Below are 15,596 nucleotides of genomic sequence, written 5' to 3'. Positions count from 1 at the left end.
CAAAACGAATCTCCTATGGGCTTGCTTCGCAAGACGACAATGTCTTGCGTGTTCCTGCTGGTTTTTTCCCTCCCCCCCCTTTTTCTAAGCCGCTAAGCCGCTTATCAGCTGATCCGATCAGCAGATAAGCTGCTAAAAGCCGCTAATAGCACTAATCCGCTAATCCTTCAATGGGCTTGCTTCGCAAGACGAAAAAAACGCTAGACGAAGAGAATCACAGAACGGATTCTTTTCGTCTTGCGAGGCACCACTGTATTCTGGGAGGGAGTTCCAGGGGTAGGAAGGAGGGGCAGGTTCATTTAAAGGAGCAGGAGGTTTTCAGGTAGATAAAGGAGTGCTAAGAGTAAATGAACCAAGCTCCAGTAGGACCCTGGGTGGATCTGGTCAGGTTGGGTCTGAAGTGGATGCTTAGACTCCAGAAAGCACTCATTTTGTGTATCAGCCCTGTATGGGTGATGATGAGTCTTTCTTAATAAACCAATTTGGTATAAAATAATTAGGCAGTGTCAGTAACATTTTCCTGTTTTACAAACTAATATCTATTTGAAGTGATCATGTGGAACTTGATGATTTGACCCTTTTTTATTATTGAGCAGTTTAGAACTTTTATATTAGACCTTATATTGGAGGCTGACGACTTAAAGTGAATGCATAAGGCTATGGACCATAATCAGGATGCAAGCGAAGATTTATGCATTTTACTCTGTTTTCAGCTCCCTCAAGCTTGTAACAAATTGCCACCCCACCCCACCCCCACTCACCTTCTCCCCCCCAAGAAAATATTTAACAAAGATACATTTTTTTAAAAAACTAACTGACCTAACTAACTGACCCATTGCATTGGGGATAACTTGGTTCTGCCCCCAACAAAAAGCCTGCCCCCCAAAATAATAAATCCTGAATACACCCAACCTCTGGGATGAATTCACCTCTCAGCTGTCATCCACAAAGATCATTGTATGAGAAACTTTGAAAGAACTAATGACCCCCATAGATGAGCAGCTAGCAGACATCAGTGTGAGGGTGAATACCATAGCTGTCAACTTTTTCCTTTTTTAAGGGAAATTCCCTTCTTCCAAATAGGATTCCTCGCAAGAAAGGGGGAAAGTTGACAGCTATGGTGAATACTTTATTGGAGAATGCAGATTTGGTCAAGGAAATTGGTATCTGACATGAAAAGCAGATTCAATGAGTTCTTTTTTAAAAAATGTATTTTATTAAAGATGTTCTTGGTTTACAAAAGTATGTGCAGTGGCTCTCTCTCACCCCCCCCCCGTAACATTTTTTAACAGATCAGTTTCCTTTGTTGAGACATTAGGGTGGAAAGGGGGGGGGAATGAGTGGGGGGGTCAGGTGGCGATATTTCTATTTTACTTAATATATGTGGGGTTTTGTGTCAGCGTTGCTTGCGCAGGTTCCCGTTAGGTCAGTTAGTTAAGTATTTTTATTTATTTACAGTCATACCTCAAATTGAATGTACTTCGGATTGAGCGTGTTTGAGTTGCGCTCCGCGGCAACCCGGAAGTAACGGAGCACTTTACTTCCGGTTTTCACTGCTCGCGCATGCGCAAATGTTCAAAATGACATCACGTGCATGCACGGAAGCGGCAAAACACAACACGCGCAGACGCGCCATCGCGTCTTACGTTCCGTTTGGGATGCGAACGGGGCTCCGGAACGGTTCCTGTTCGCATCCTGAGGTACCACTGTACTTGATTTGGGGGGGTGGGACAGCTGCCCCCCTTACTACACCCATGTCCCAGAGACAGGGGCTGCCACTGCATCCCTGGTCTCCCACACTAATTGAATCTTCTGCCAAGTTGATAATGGCCTGATTGTGTTTTTGCAGCTGGCCTACCTTTTCTTATATCGGTCATGTGGTTTGAAGAAACCAGGAAGATTGTCTGATTTTATTTTTTGTGTTGATTCAGATTCACTGGCATACACAAAGCACGAAGAAGAGATTTATATCCAAAACATATGTGCAGGATCCGTTGGGTGAGAGGGGTTGTTTCTGGTGTTTGCCTGAGCTAAGGATTGAAGGGGCCACCTTCATCGGCATTGACTCCACTCCCCCATCACAACTCATTAGATAATTTCTCTTTTTCAGCAGGGAAGTAACTTGTCATCCCGTCCATTCAGACAATGGATTACCAGCCGGGGCTTTCGGTAATCCAAATTCCGTTTTCATTTTGGAGGAACAAGTACAGCTAACCGCAGGCTTACAGACGCAAGAGAGATGTTTGTTCCTCTTCAGCAATATGTTGGTTGTTGCCAAGTTCAAGTAAGTGCAGATTTGATCTACAAGGCTCTTAATGAAGTGGGTATTTCTTAGGAGTACCTTGCAAAGGTTACTTGCCCAGGTGTCTGTACTTGCTAATGGAACCTTCTTGAGTGTGGTCCATTTGTGGCCTCTCTCTCCATTCTCAGAATTAAGCTAGCCATTGTTGCACCCTCCAGATGTTGGTGGACTACAGCTCCTCTCACTGTTTGCCATGCTGGCTGCTGGGACTGCTGGGAGTTGGAATCAAACAGCATCTGGAGGGCACCAGGCTGGGGGCGTCTGGTGCAAGAGCTTGCTTAGCTTATCATCAGGGGAGGAGGGCAGTGGTGAGCTTGAGTAAATCATATTTGGAAAACGGGTGTTTCCAGCTGTTTGTTGATGATTGTGGGATGGGCACATCTCACCCATGCAAAAAAATTTTTTTGCTACATCCACATAACTTTATTGGCACCAGAATACCTGCCTGTATTTCCCCTCTATTGAATCAGGATTTACCCTGCACATGGAAAATCTGACAAGTATTTTTTTTAATGCCAGCAATCTGCTTATGATATCTGAACGACCTCTTTGCAGAATTAATAAAGTCCTCATATGGAACACCCCAAGTTTCTAAAGTTCTTTTTCTTCATCTTTTAGGGTGTTATTATTATTATTATTATTATTATTATTATTATTATTATTATTTAAAAAAACCTGGCCATTTTCTGAAATGGACCAGCAGGATAGAAATGTGCTATAAATCAGAATAAATAAATAGTCAAGTCCTGACTTTCTGATTTCTTCATAAAACAAGTTAAAAATGCAACAAATATTCTTATGAAATTAGAACATGAGGGGCATAGGGTTGAGCGGGAGGGAGAAGCAGAATTAAAGAAATTGTGCAATATTTTGCCAGATTGGTTTTGTTACTGCTAAGTAAAATCACAACAAGGCTAATGACTCTTTTATGAAATGCCAGACCCCAACAGAAATGGGGAGACTTGGAAAACATCAGTCTCTCCCTATGCAAGGTTTTACTGGTGTGCAACCGAATTATTTTTATCATGTGATATGTGATTATTTTATCATTTGTTTTATTTGTTACAGTAATTTATATCTCACCTTTCTACGAAAAAGTTGTGCTCAAAGAATGTCACGATATGGTAAAATAAAACAGAAAATTTACAAGAATGAACAGGACGTACACTATTAAAAAGCAACAGTTTAAAACATAATACATTCTTTAAAATTATGCTGGAAGAAAACAGCTTTCACTGCCTCCTGTGTAGATTTGGGAACTGACTGCTCCATTGGAGTCTTTTCTCTCATAAGGAGGAAATTTCTGGCCCCTGATTCCTGACCCCAACAACAACCATTCCCATTCATAAATCTGTGGGTCCATCCTGCTAACAAGGAGTGTGACTTCACTGGTGAATGTGTGTCGGGATGAATAAACCTGCCAGTTTCAGTTTCTCTTCATCTCTCATTTATCCAATCTTCAAGTTCAGGTCTCTCTGCATTCGCACATCAGTTTCCGAGTTGCTGCTTTTAAAAGTCCTCATAAAACTTTGTCTGTATTTTAATGTATAATTTTCCTAATACAGTTTACACAACTTGTATGCATTTTTGCCCTAGTAATGCATATTTTTATTAACAACCCCCCTATTGTAATGCACTTTTAAATGTTGTTTTCACTAACGCATGCATTTGTCCACATTTTCCATTAAAATGTGAGTTTTTGTGTACCTTATTTGATCGGAGAACTTGCAGCACAAAGTTCTTTTTTTAACTGCATTCTGTTTTTAAAAGAATATATATTGTATTGCTTTTTCACATGTAATTTAAAAAATAACAACAGTAAGCAACAACAATAGCAGCAAGTCTGTCATTTCTTGGGGGGAAAGTGTGTCAGCAGTTGGAACCAGCAATTAGAACAAATCTGTGATGCATTTTAAAATCTCTAATCAAATAAGCCTCTCCAGATATTTCCATGGGGAAGTTGTGTCAAGAATTTTGTAGGATGGGTCTGTTTTTTGTCACATATTGTTTTGGGAAGAGTGAATCAGGAAGGTTTACCTTTAAGGCAAATTCAATCAAATTTTTCTCTCTCCCCTTATGGGTGGTTCGACAGTGGTCATAATTCAGGAGAAGTGAAGATAAATGGTGGGGAGGTCTATGGTGAGGATGCAGAAGAAGACATGGGCACCACATGCCGTCTTCCTCTTGCCAGCATTCTTAACATAACCTGTCTCTGGCTTTGGATCTAGGTCAACCTCCAACTTGAAAGTGAAGAAGCAGGTGCACCTGAGTAAGGTGTGGACAGGCAGCTGCCTCAGTGAAGTGTCGGAGAAAAGATTCACCCCTGAGACCTCCTTTGTGATTGGCTGGCCCACCACCAACTTTGTTGTCACTTATAGGTAACACCTTCTCTCAGAATTCATCATCTATCCCCCCCCCAAAAAAAATCACCTCACATTTTCCTTAAACAACATCTGATGACAACACAGGGATGTAGAAGCTGACCTCCACCACCCCTCACTCACTAAGAATGTTTCCCAATCTTACTTACTTTGTTTGGCTAATTTATTTACAAAAATTATCTCCCACAAAAATTTATCTCCCACAAAGATCTGTGCTCAAAGTAGCTTATGATAATTTTAAGCAACAGAATATATAAGCAGTAATTTGAGACAGGTCAAAAGCTGTCAATGGCAAAACTACGATGGCAACAACAACAGGAGTAAAGAGTTAACAACATCAGTTTGAACCAGTATTATTAACATGGAGATTCATTAAGGATTGAATGGTAGTTTAGCTTCCTTTGAAATGTTTGAGATTTCCTGCATGAAGAGAAATCTCAAAATTCAACCATTCATTCATTCATTCATTCATTCATTCATTTACATCCTTTGGAACATACCATGAACATGACTTAAAATACAAATAAAATTCAGTTCTGGACACATCAAAAATCACACAAGGATTACTGTCTTCAAAGCAAAGTATAAAGATAACCATTCTTACTATGATTCTTACTGTTACAGCATAAATAAGCAATGCTGAGTACCTCAGAGTAGCATCCTGAGATAGCTGCATTGCATCCTTAGTTTTCTTATTCTCACACATTACAAAATCAGACCAATCTGACCCAATCAATCAAACCAACATTTCATTCTTTTTAGTCCCTCTAGACAACTTTATGTGTCAATTTATGATTTCTCATTTGTGAAATATTTGGGGGTCATACTTGCTCTTTCTTTCTCTTTTCCCCTTTGTGATGTGATTCCTGTAGCCATTTGACCTTTGAAATGATTGTGCCTATTTGTCCATTTTGTGGCTAATTTCATAACAGAAATGCACAAAGTATACATGCTCTGTAATTTCCCCCCCCCCCCAGCCTGTATCCCTCCAGATGTGGTTTGACTACACCTTCTGTTGGGTGTTGATGGGGGAAAGCTGCGCCCAGCTGAGAGTATCTGTTATCTGAAAATAGACAACATTCCCTCCTTTACATACTAATTCTTCACAAAGCTATACTATGGGATTTGTTACCACAAGATGGAGTGATTGCCACCAACTTTGATGGCTTTAAAAGGGGTTTAGACACCTTCATAGAGGATTTGCCAAACAAAGGCACTACTCACAATGGCTGTGCTGTTCCTCCAGGTCAGAGGCAGTATGGCTCTGAATACCAGTTGCTGGAAACACAGGAGTGGAGAGTTGCTCTTGTGCTCAGGTCCTGCTTGCTGGTTTCCCACAGGCATCTGGCTGCTAAGAGAACAGGATGCTGGACTATAAATGGGCCATTGGCCTGATCCAGCTTCATAGCTCTAATGTTCTTAATGTAGAAAATAAATACCATATTTTTCGCTCCATAAGATGCACTTTTTCCCTCCTAAAAAGTAAGGGGAAATGTGTGCGTGTGTTATGGAGCGAATGCAGGCAGGAGGCTCTGCTCAGCGCTCCCTTTAAAGAATATTTTTTTTCTTGCATTCCCCCTCTAAAAACTAGGTGCATCTTATGGTCAGGTGCATCTTATGGAGTGAAAAAATACGGTGCATTTAATTCATTAAGTCACTATTCCATCACATCCACACCATATATTTAAAGCCAATGGCTCCCCCCAAAGACTCATGGGAGAAGTAGTTTTCCCACTCATAGCTACACACTGTTAAGAACTACCCTTCCCATGGTATTTGGTGAGGGTCATGTTTAAATATATGCATTAAATATATGGTGTGGATCAGCCCTTTATTCCTGCTTCAGCAAACAAGGTTGGCTGACATTTGCCCTACGCCCCCCTCAATATCTTCCTGATTGAAGCTAAAAATGTAAAATTTCTTTCCTCATCTCATCCAGGAAATAATTTCCTATTGGCCATTCAGGCTATTGGGGAGTCTCTGCTCTGCCGCGCATTGCAGGATACCTGACTAGAAGAATGACGACTCTTGGCATTTGCTTTTTACAGCCAATATATGTTTGGGCAAACCTTGGTACAGGTTCTGTATCTCTCACGTCATTGCAGGGAAATAGTTTCTAAGAATTGTAAGGCAAGGAAAGCAGACAAAGCAAGATATTAATTAGAGGCCGTAGCCCAACGTGAAAAAGATGTTTGCTTCAAACGTCAGAACAAGGCACTTGCTCTCCGCCCCCTTATCAGAGCCTTGCTTCGCTTCGCCAGGAAATTGAGCTCGGCAGCACAAGAAAATTATTTTACTAAAATAGAACAGGAAGGGGCTGTGCTTTTGTACTGGGCCTTTGTCAGAAGGGACAGTGATTTATAGTTCTGTATATCATCTATGGCAGTGGTAACAAAGAAAGGGGGGAAACTTCCCCAGCCTGAGAGCCACATTATTCTCTGGATCATCTTCTGGGGGCCACATGCCACTGGCAGGCAGGGCTAGAGGCAAAAGTGGATGGAGCAATGAATGTGACTTTTACCCTTCATATGGAAGGCTACAATCCAGCCAGACAAGACAGAGATTTCTATGGAGGAGGTTTCTATTCATAGAGAATAAGTCTATCAGTGACTGCTAGCCATGATGGCCAAGCTCTGCTTCCATGGTTGGAGGAAGTAATGCTTCTGAAAACCAGTTGCTGGAAACCTCAGGAAGAACTTGAGTGCTCCTCTGCTTGGGTTTTGCTCAAGGGTTTCCCACAATGAGCACCTGGTTGGTCACTGTGAGAGTAGGATGCAGGCCTAGATGGGCCCCCTTTGGCCTGATCCAGCAGGCTCTTCTTATGCTGTCATGGAAACCACAGGAGGGGGAGAGTGCTATTGTTCTCAAATCCTGTCTGCTTGTCCCCCACAGGGAACTGGAGGGCCACTGTGAGAAGAGAATGATGGACTAGATGGACCATTGGCCTAATCTAGCAGACTTTTCTCATGTTCTTAGGCACACACATCTCAACCTCTGAGACATTATCACAGTTCACCCACGCAAAAGCACTTGAGGAGCAGGGCCTGGCAAGCGGTGGGGCCTCTGGAGGGGGAATAGCATAGAGAGAGTCCCAAGGGCCACAGTTGGCCCCTGAGGCCACAGTTGTTCCCCACCCCTGTTGCAGCCAGAGGACTTTTGATGCTTTCTTACCATTGTGTTTACTACTCATTTTCAGATCGCCTGAAGTGAAGGACAGGTGGATGTCAACACTGCTGTGGTAAGAGTTGCATTCTTTTTGTCTGCAGCAAGGATGCCACGTGGCGTAAAGGTAGGAGTGGCATTGTGCCATGGTGGCCTGCCTGTGGCATCTAGTGGCCCTTGCCATGGTTGCTGCCTGCTCCCCACAAAAGCAGGCTAGAAGCAGGGCTACCTCCATCAGTTCCATTGTGGCAGGCCAGCCTCACCAGGCCTCATCTCCCCTCAGCTTGGCACCTGAGGGCAACTGCCATTCCCTCAGGCTGACTCAGTGGGAGAAATGGGAAGCAGAAGGCTCATTCCATCAGCTTTGCCAAAAGCCCAGATCCATCAGGCACCTCCTGCCCCTGAACTGTTCCAACTGTTTAGAAATCAATACTGAGTTTGAAATTTAATTTTCTTCTTCCCTCCCCATCCCTTTTTCCTTGTATGTCATGCTTTTTGGTCTTTAGGTTGTAAGCCTGCAGGCTGTTTTGAATGTAAGCTGCTGTGGGAACCATTTTGACTGAAGAATTGGGTACACAAGTTATAGATAGATAGATAGATAGATAGATAGATAGATAGATAGATAGGCCAACTGGAAGAGGGAGGAGGGAATGTGTTGGGTCTATAGTGTGCCTCAGAGAGTACTGTCTTATACTTTATCAGTGTTCTACTTTGATCCCATTTAGCCACTATTCAGGTGTTCATTCACAAGGATAGCCAACGTCCTGCAGCCTGCAAAGCAGGCTCATCAGCCCCCGGGGAAGATGGGAGTTGTAGTTCCACAATATTAGGAGGACATCTTTTTAGCTATGCCACATAGGAAACACATGGGAAGGGTGGCATTGCAGTGACAGGCAGCACCCTAGACTAACATGCATCCATTAAAACAGGAATCAGGAACCATTTTCAGCCTGAAAGCTACACTCCTGCTGTGTGGGTAGCTGCATGCCAGGGCTGGGCGTGGCCAGAGATGAAAGTGGGTGGGGCTTTACCTTTGTGCAGTAGGTTACATTCCTGGCAAACAGAAATCAGAGGTCTTGAACATACCCACATACCCACACATGTGTAAAGCATTATCACGGCCCCAGGACCACATTCCAGCCAGGAGTGCTCTGAGGGGTACAACCTGAGGAGAGGTGTCGTGGGCTGAGCGGGGTCCTCGGGGCTTGAGGTTCTCCACCCCTGTGTTAGAACCTCTGAAGGGAGCTACTGAGTGTGCACAGGACTTAAATGGCATGGAGATCCTTGAGTGAAATCAACCCCACCCCAAAAACGTTAGTCTCCCCAAAATGGTCTGTAGCAGTGTTTTTAGTGCCTTTCTCTGCATGCCCCAGTAACTATACACCTTGTGGTTTATTTTCTTAATGGTAAATTTATGAATTGCAGGCACATCAATGAAGTAAAGCAGGCTGAGTATCCCAAAAGCATACCCATGCAGATTTTGTTGATGGACGGTGACCACAGCTCCTCTGTGAGTAACAGTGGGGAAAATAGCCTGGCCTATTAGGTTGGTCCTGTTCTTCAGTACCGCCGTATGTGGCAGTGCTTAGTCTTGATTTTCAATCTACAGTGGTTTTAAGGCTCTATGTTACCTGAGCAGAACCTAAATGTGTTTTTTATTCTTTGTGTCAAGAGCACTGCAATAATCGTCTCCAATGTAGAAACAGCAGAGCATGTCATCAAGAGGACCACTGAGAAGCTGGGACTTCCTGTAAGTGCAAAATTTATTTCCTTTTAGAAATGGCTCAGCAGTACCGCATTATTATTTTTACTAGGTGTGAGGCGGGGGGGTGGGAAGATGAAGTCACTTGAGCTTTCCTAAGTGTAACTGAGGCAAGGGATCCACTCATGCCCAAGAAGCAAATAGACTGGAGAAGGGATCTGGGCCACATGCTTTTGCATTCTACATTTTAAAAAAAATTAAGGAGGTATTAATGAACAGGATATTATTTATCTAGACTCACTGTGTATGCATTTTATTTTTGGGGGGTATACTGGGTTCTGAGAAGGAGTGGAAAATAAGCACTAAAAGTGAATATGCATGATTTTAATAAATACATAATTATGTCAACTGTAGGGTTGTAAAATACAGATTGGTTCTTTTATGACCAACATATTCACATGAATGCTTGGGTTTCACCCCTTAGTATAAGAGTGTTGCAACATGAGTGTTGCAAGTTGTAGACAAAGCCATTGATTTCTGTGGCTTTGCAAGCATTCCTCCATGAGAAAATTGGTAATGTCAGTTAAGATTCCCTAAAACTCTCTCCCCCTGCTTTCCAAATCACACCTAAACTTTGCCACTGCTAAGGAAGGCAGTCTGGGAGGCACAAGGGTGAATTCTCAGTTCATACAGAGCAAGTGGCTGTAACTCGTGGTCAAACCTTTTGCTCTGGAGCATGTCCCAGAATCCCTCTATAATGTACAGGGGTTCCTTGAGAAAAGAAGAGTTTGAAAGCCACTGGCCTCATCTCTTGCCACCTAGGCAAAATATACTAGTTTATAATTAGACTGTGGTGTGCTAAAATGTGCCATGTATATAATGACTCAAGACATGTTCATTGGCCTGACTCGCATGCTTTTCAAGTCTTTTGTGTGGATATTGCATCCATTTCCAACCTAGATTGCTTTAAAAGAGCATTAGACAAATTTGTGGAGAAGGAGGAGGAGGCTACCGCTGCCTGCTAGCCATGATGGCTGTGCTCTGCCTCCACTCTCAGAGGCCGTAACGCTTCTGAGTACCAGTTGCTTGAAACTACAGGAGGGGAGAGTCCTCTTGCTCTTGGGTTCCTCCTGCAGGCCTCCCACTGATGCATCTGGTTGGCCACTGTGAGAAGAAGATGGTACTAGATGGGCCATTTGCCTGCTCCAGCAGGCTCTTCTTATGTTCTTATGTAAGCCGCTGCTGTCCAGATGCATGGCTGTGCTGGTTGGGGCTGATGGGAGTTGTAGTCCAAAACATCTGGAGGGCACCAGATTGGGGGAGGCTCCTGTAAAGTTTCAGCTTTGACTTCTTTCTGTCTGACTGCCTTCCCCTTTCCTCAGCTGTACTGTTCCGCTTCCTCTGAATGTCAGACATGCTGGTCACTCTGTTGTATTCCATCAGGTTTGCAGCCCTGCATTTCCTGATCCTCCCTTCACCACCTGCCTGGGCTTCATTGCCTGGTATCCCCTTCTGTTGTTTTGCATCCCCTTTTCCCAGCTTCTCCAGTCCTTCATTCTGCCACCTCATTTCTTTCTGTTTTTCAATCCACAGGGCCGGCCAAGAGACTATCTCCTTTGGGTAATACCAGGAAGGGACAATAATGCTTACCCACTTATCGGTAAGAGCTCTTGCTTTCTTGACTGAACATAGATAATTCAGTATTAATTAATGTCAAAATGAATATTTGTAAGTCCTTCTGATGTGAGTGGCATCTTACCCTTTTATTTCTGTGGAGTGAAATTGTTGTTCCTTTTATCATCCAGGACATTGCACTCTGTGAGGCAGTGTAATGCAGCAGCAAAAAAACAAAACACAACAACCCTAATTCAATTCTAGGTTACATCAGCAGAAGTTGAGTGTCTAGATCAAGGGAAGTAATAGTCCCGTTCTGTTTTGCCTTGGTCAGACCACACTTGGAATACCGTGTCTAATTCTGGGCACCACAATTTAAGAAGGATGTTTATAAGCTGGAACATGTGCAGAGAAGGGCAACCAAGATGATCGAGGTTCTGGAATCTAAGCCTTATGAGGAACAGTTGAGGGAGCTGGGTATGTTCAGCCTAGAGAAGAGAAGATGGAGAGGTGATATGATACCCCTTTTCAAATATCTGAAGAGCTGTCACATGGAAGATGGAGCAAGCTTGTTTTCTGCAGCTCCAGAGGGTTGGACCCAAACCAAAATACAGCAGGTGAAGCTCTTATGGCCAGGACTTGTATAAACAGGGGTGTTTGTGAGGGCATTTAGTGGAGGAGTTTGAGGGGGAAGCCTGAATTCCATCTCACAGCATATTTATGACTAAGAGACACAAACAGTGAACTGCAACACCTGTGCCATGTTTGCCTTCCTGTCTAAGAACGTGCAAAATCATACATGACAGATGGCCATCCAACCTCTTCTTCGAAACGGTCAAGGAAGGAGAGCCCACCACTTTCAAAGGAGAGTCTGTTCCACTTCCAAACAGCTCTTACTGGCAGAAAAGTCAGAATGTCCTGTAGTGTAACTGTTTGGAATGTCCTTTATTGTAACTTGAACCACTGGTTCGGGACTTACTCTCCTGTTACCTCCATACACTACTGCCTCTGTCCTGCCCCCAGTAAGGAATCACCACCACCACCAACTCTTCCTCTGGGAAGTGGCAGGAATTGTTCTGTATCATCATTACACCATGTGATCTCCCACTTGCAGTCTAAAGGACTACAGCCAAATACCGGTTTGCCACATCAGGGAGAACCAGACCCTTTCTGAATGAAGGCTCTCCCACACTTCCATTTGTCCCAGGCTTTCTGTGCGTTTGCCCTGCTGCTTTCCCTGGGAAAACCTGCTGTTTACCACTGAGTCGGAGTAAAAGTCCATCAGGGTTTTCTGCAGATTGACATGAGTTCGGATTCAGTGGTAAACATCAGGTTTTCCAGGGAAATGGCAGGGTGAATGAAGAACCTCTTGGACCCATGCCCAGAAACCATGGGACAAGTAGAAGGGAATCCAGGACAAACAGAAGTATGGACAAGCCCTGAGTGAAAGAAGAATCAGATTCAAACCTTCTGCCTAAAGCAACCCAAACATCATATGGTTATAAAGGTTAGGTGCCACCCCCCACTTACTACAAGACTCCAGGGGTTCCAGGGTCTGTGGTCCTTTGGAAAATTGAGACATGGCAGAGACTGTAATAGCTTTGAGGAAAATGGTTTATTCACCTATTTACACCTTCAGTCTGTATGGAGGGAGTCCAGAACTTATGGCATGGTCATCTGAAGCAGATCTTGTCTCCCACAGCAGTGCAGCCCTGAAGTACAAGGCATCTCTCCCAGCCAGCCTTCAGCCAACCTGCCCAAGATGGATCCCAGTCTTTCTTCTCTCCCCTTCTTCTTCCCAGCAAACCTTGCTAAACAACCCTCTTTTCCTGTCACCTCACACCCAGTTACGCTGACAACCTTCCAAATCCCAGACTCTGTTCACACGTCAGAGCAAGGGGAAGGTCAGCTTTCTTGTACTGCCAATGGCCCTCAACAGCGTTGTATTGTTTTTTAATAGCCCTAGCTTGGCCAGGTTGTTTTGCATTGGCTAGCTCAGGAATTCCTTTGCAGCTTGTATTTCTCCCTTCACATCCCAAATAATCAAAATCCTACCATTTATTAATTTCTAGGGTTTAGCCCACCCAACCCAAATCTTTAACACCATGCTTCCCACACCAACTTAGACAAGAGCTATGAAATTCAAACTTGCAAGGAAAACAATGCCTTCAGAGATGCTGTGGGAGGGAAAATGTTGTTTCCCTTAATCAACTACTCCTGTTTAAATAAGCAAACATCCATCTTCCCATTATGAGCGTGGAATCTTCAGCTTGTTTATTTCTCCTGTTAAAGAATTCCAGCTGATATTTCAGGATATTATTTCAAGTACGATAGGCTGGTAGTTAATTCAGATGGAGTTTGTAAGGACATAAGAGCCTGCTGGATCAGACCAATGGCCCATCTTGTCCAGCATCCTAATCTCACATTGGCAGGACCCAAGCACAACAGCTCCCTCCCCTCTTTCGGTTTCCAGTATGTGGTACTCAAAAGCATTTGCTGCTTCCAACCACACAGAGAGAGCATAGCCATGATGACCGATAGTCATTGATAGCCATCTCCTCCTATGAATTTGGCTGATCTTCTTTTAAAACCATCTAAGTTGTTGGCCATCACTGCCTCCAGTGGGAGTGAGTTCCATAGTTTAACTCTGCACTGCGTGAAAATGTCCTCTTTATCCGTCAACTTTATCTTCCAACTTTCTGCTTCAATGGACATCCACAAGTTCTAATGTTATGAGAGAAGGAGGGCTTTTCTCTATCCATTTTCTCCATTCCATGCATCATTTTATAAACTTCTATCATGTCGCTTCTTACTTGCCTTTTCTCTAAATTAAAAAGTCCCGAATGCTGCAACCTTTTTCATAGGATAGTTGCTACATCCCTTCGATCATTTTGGTTGCCCTATTCTGAACCTTTTCCAACTCTGCGATACCCTTTTGAGGGGAGGCAACCAGAACTAAAGACACTGTAATCCAAATGTGCTCACGCTATCAGTTGGTATAACAGCGTTGTGATGCAGGCAGTTTTATTTTCAATTTGTTTCCTAATGATCCCTAGCATAGAATTTGTCACGGCTACTTCACACATGGCTGGCAGCTTCTGCTTCATTGTGTTAAACATTGTATCCTAGTTCAATGGATTTCTGAAATAGATACAATGGAACATTCTATACATAGTGCGCTGTCTATTCAGATGTTGCTGTTTTTCTTGGTAAAAGAATAAATGAATCCATTTAGCTCCTAAACAGCTTTGCGCTGCCTTTAAGGAGCCTAAATAAATGCTTGGGTTTGAACTGAGGCTAAATGACTGGTAACAGGGAGTGATTTCAGAAATAGGCAGCAGGAAATTAAGATCAACACAATATTTTCCTTTAAATTATTCAATAATAATAATAATAATAATAATAATAATAATAATAATAATAATAATAATAAATGCCCTATGAAGGCAAAAAGTGTTTTGGATTTTTTTGCCATTGGCACATATCAGAAAATGATGCAAGTTTAGATGTACAAATAACATTACACAGAGTATTTACTTTGGCTGAGAGTATAGGGCATGTCTTTTCAACTTTTTCCCATAGTGTTTCATAACAATTTCTATTATTAAATGTGACATAATGACAGTATCGTATTTAGGGTTGGGCTTTCTGGTCAAAATGGGACTAAAATGAGAGCAGAACTTTTGATGAAGGCTGTTTGGGAATGTTGACAAGAGCAGCCTTTTCCTTGAGACTTTTCAGTTAACTTCTTTCAGAGGAGCCAAAACCCTTTCACTGTTGCTTCTCTTGGGCTGTGTGAGATGTCAAAGCCTTTTAAAGCAGGCTCAGCAGATTTGGGGTCAGAGCCCCCTTCCACCCTCCTCCTCCTTCAGATTCCCTTTCCTTTGGATGGCTAACCATGTCACATCTGTGATGGGCTTAAGGTTTGTTTGTTTATATCCTACTGTGTAGCCCACAGGGATCCCCCCACCCCACAAAATTTCACCAATGAAAATTAGATCAAAGTCTCGTGTGAGGAATAGACCTGCCATGCTGTATTACTTCCTTTACAGGTAAGGGATGATCCCGTGTCTGGTGTGAAGGATATTTCCACAGTTTCTTCCTTTAGCTAGATGTGGTTGGTGGGCACAGGATTCTTCTCCAACTGACACCCCAGGCCAGTCAGTGACCCACTGTGGATCTGAGTCTTGACTAGGGACTGGAGGATAAATTAGATTCAGGGCTTATCCACACTTATCTTTCATCTACTCTTTCTAGGCTCTGTGTCTGAGTGCCCTTCTTTTTGCCCTGGAGTGTTCCCAGTGAAAATCTGCTCTTTAAATATGAATTGGAGCAAATGGCAATCTGCAGAAAACCTGATTCCTCTGAATGAGCACTAAAGAGTGAGGGATGGGGGGAAACTCCAGGGCAAAAAGCCACCAATGTTTGGACATGG

The 15,596-nt window shown here is 43.2% G+C and overlaps 1 protein-coding gene across 9 annotated transcripts in view; it reads left to right on the top strand.

Moving 5' to 3' along the window:
* LOC308578395 (rho GTPase-activating protein 20-like) overlaps window positions 1–15,596 on the top strand; it is an 88,313-nt gene that overhangs the window by 57,612 nt on the left and 15,105 nt on the right. For 7 of the 9 annotated variants that reach the window (XM_081178682.1, XM_081178687.1, XM_081178686.1 and 4 more), the window contains 6 exons: window positions 2,111–2,284; window positions 4,531–4,680; window positions 7,880–7,921; window positions 9,271–9,355; window positions 9,518–9,595; window positions 11,141–11,207. In XM_081178682.1, the coding sequence (XP_081034808.1) occupies window positions 2,111–2,284; window positions 4,531–4,680; window positions 7,880–7,921; window positions 9,271–9,355; window positions 9,518–9,595; window positions 11,141–11,207 (596 nt within the window). The other 2 variants (XM_081178684.1, XM_081178689.1) reach the window with 2 other exon arrangements.

The sequence above is a fragment of the Podarcis bocagei genome (assembly GCF_964188305.1).
Source record: "Podarcis bocagei genome assembly, chromosome: Z".
In the NCBI taxonomy this organism is placed as follows: Eukaryota; Metazoa; Chordata; class Lepidosauria; order Squamata; family Lacertidae; genus Podarcis; species Podarcis bocagei.
This window is presented reverse-complemented; position numbering and strand designations above follow the sequence as displayed.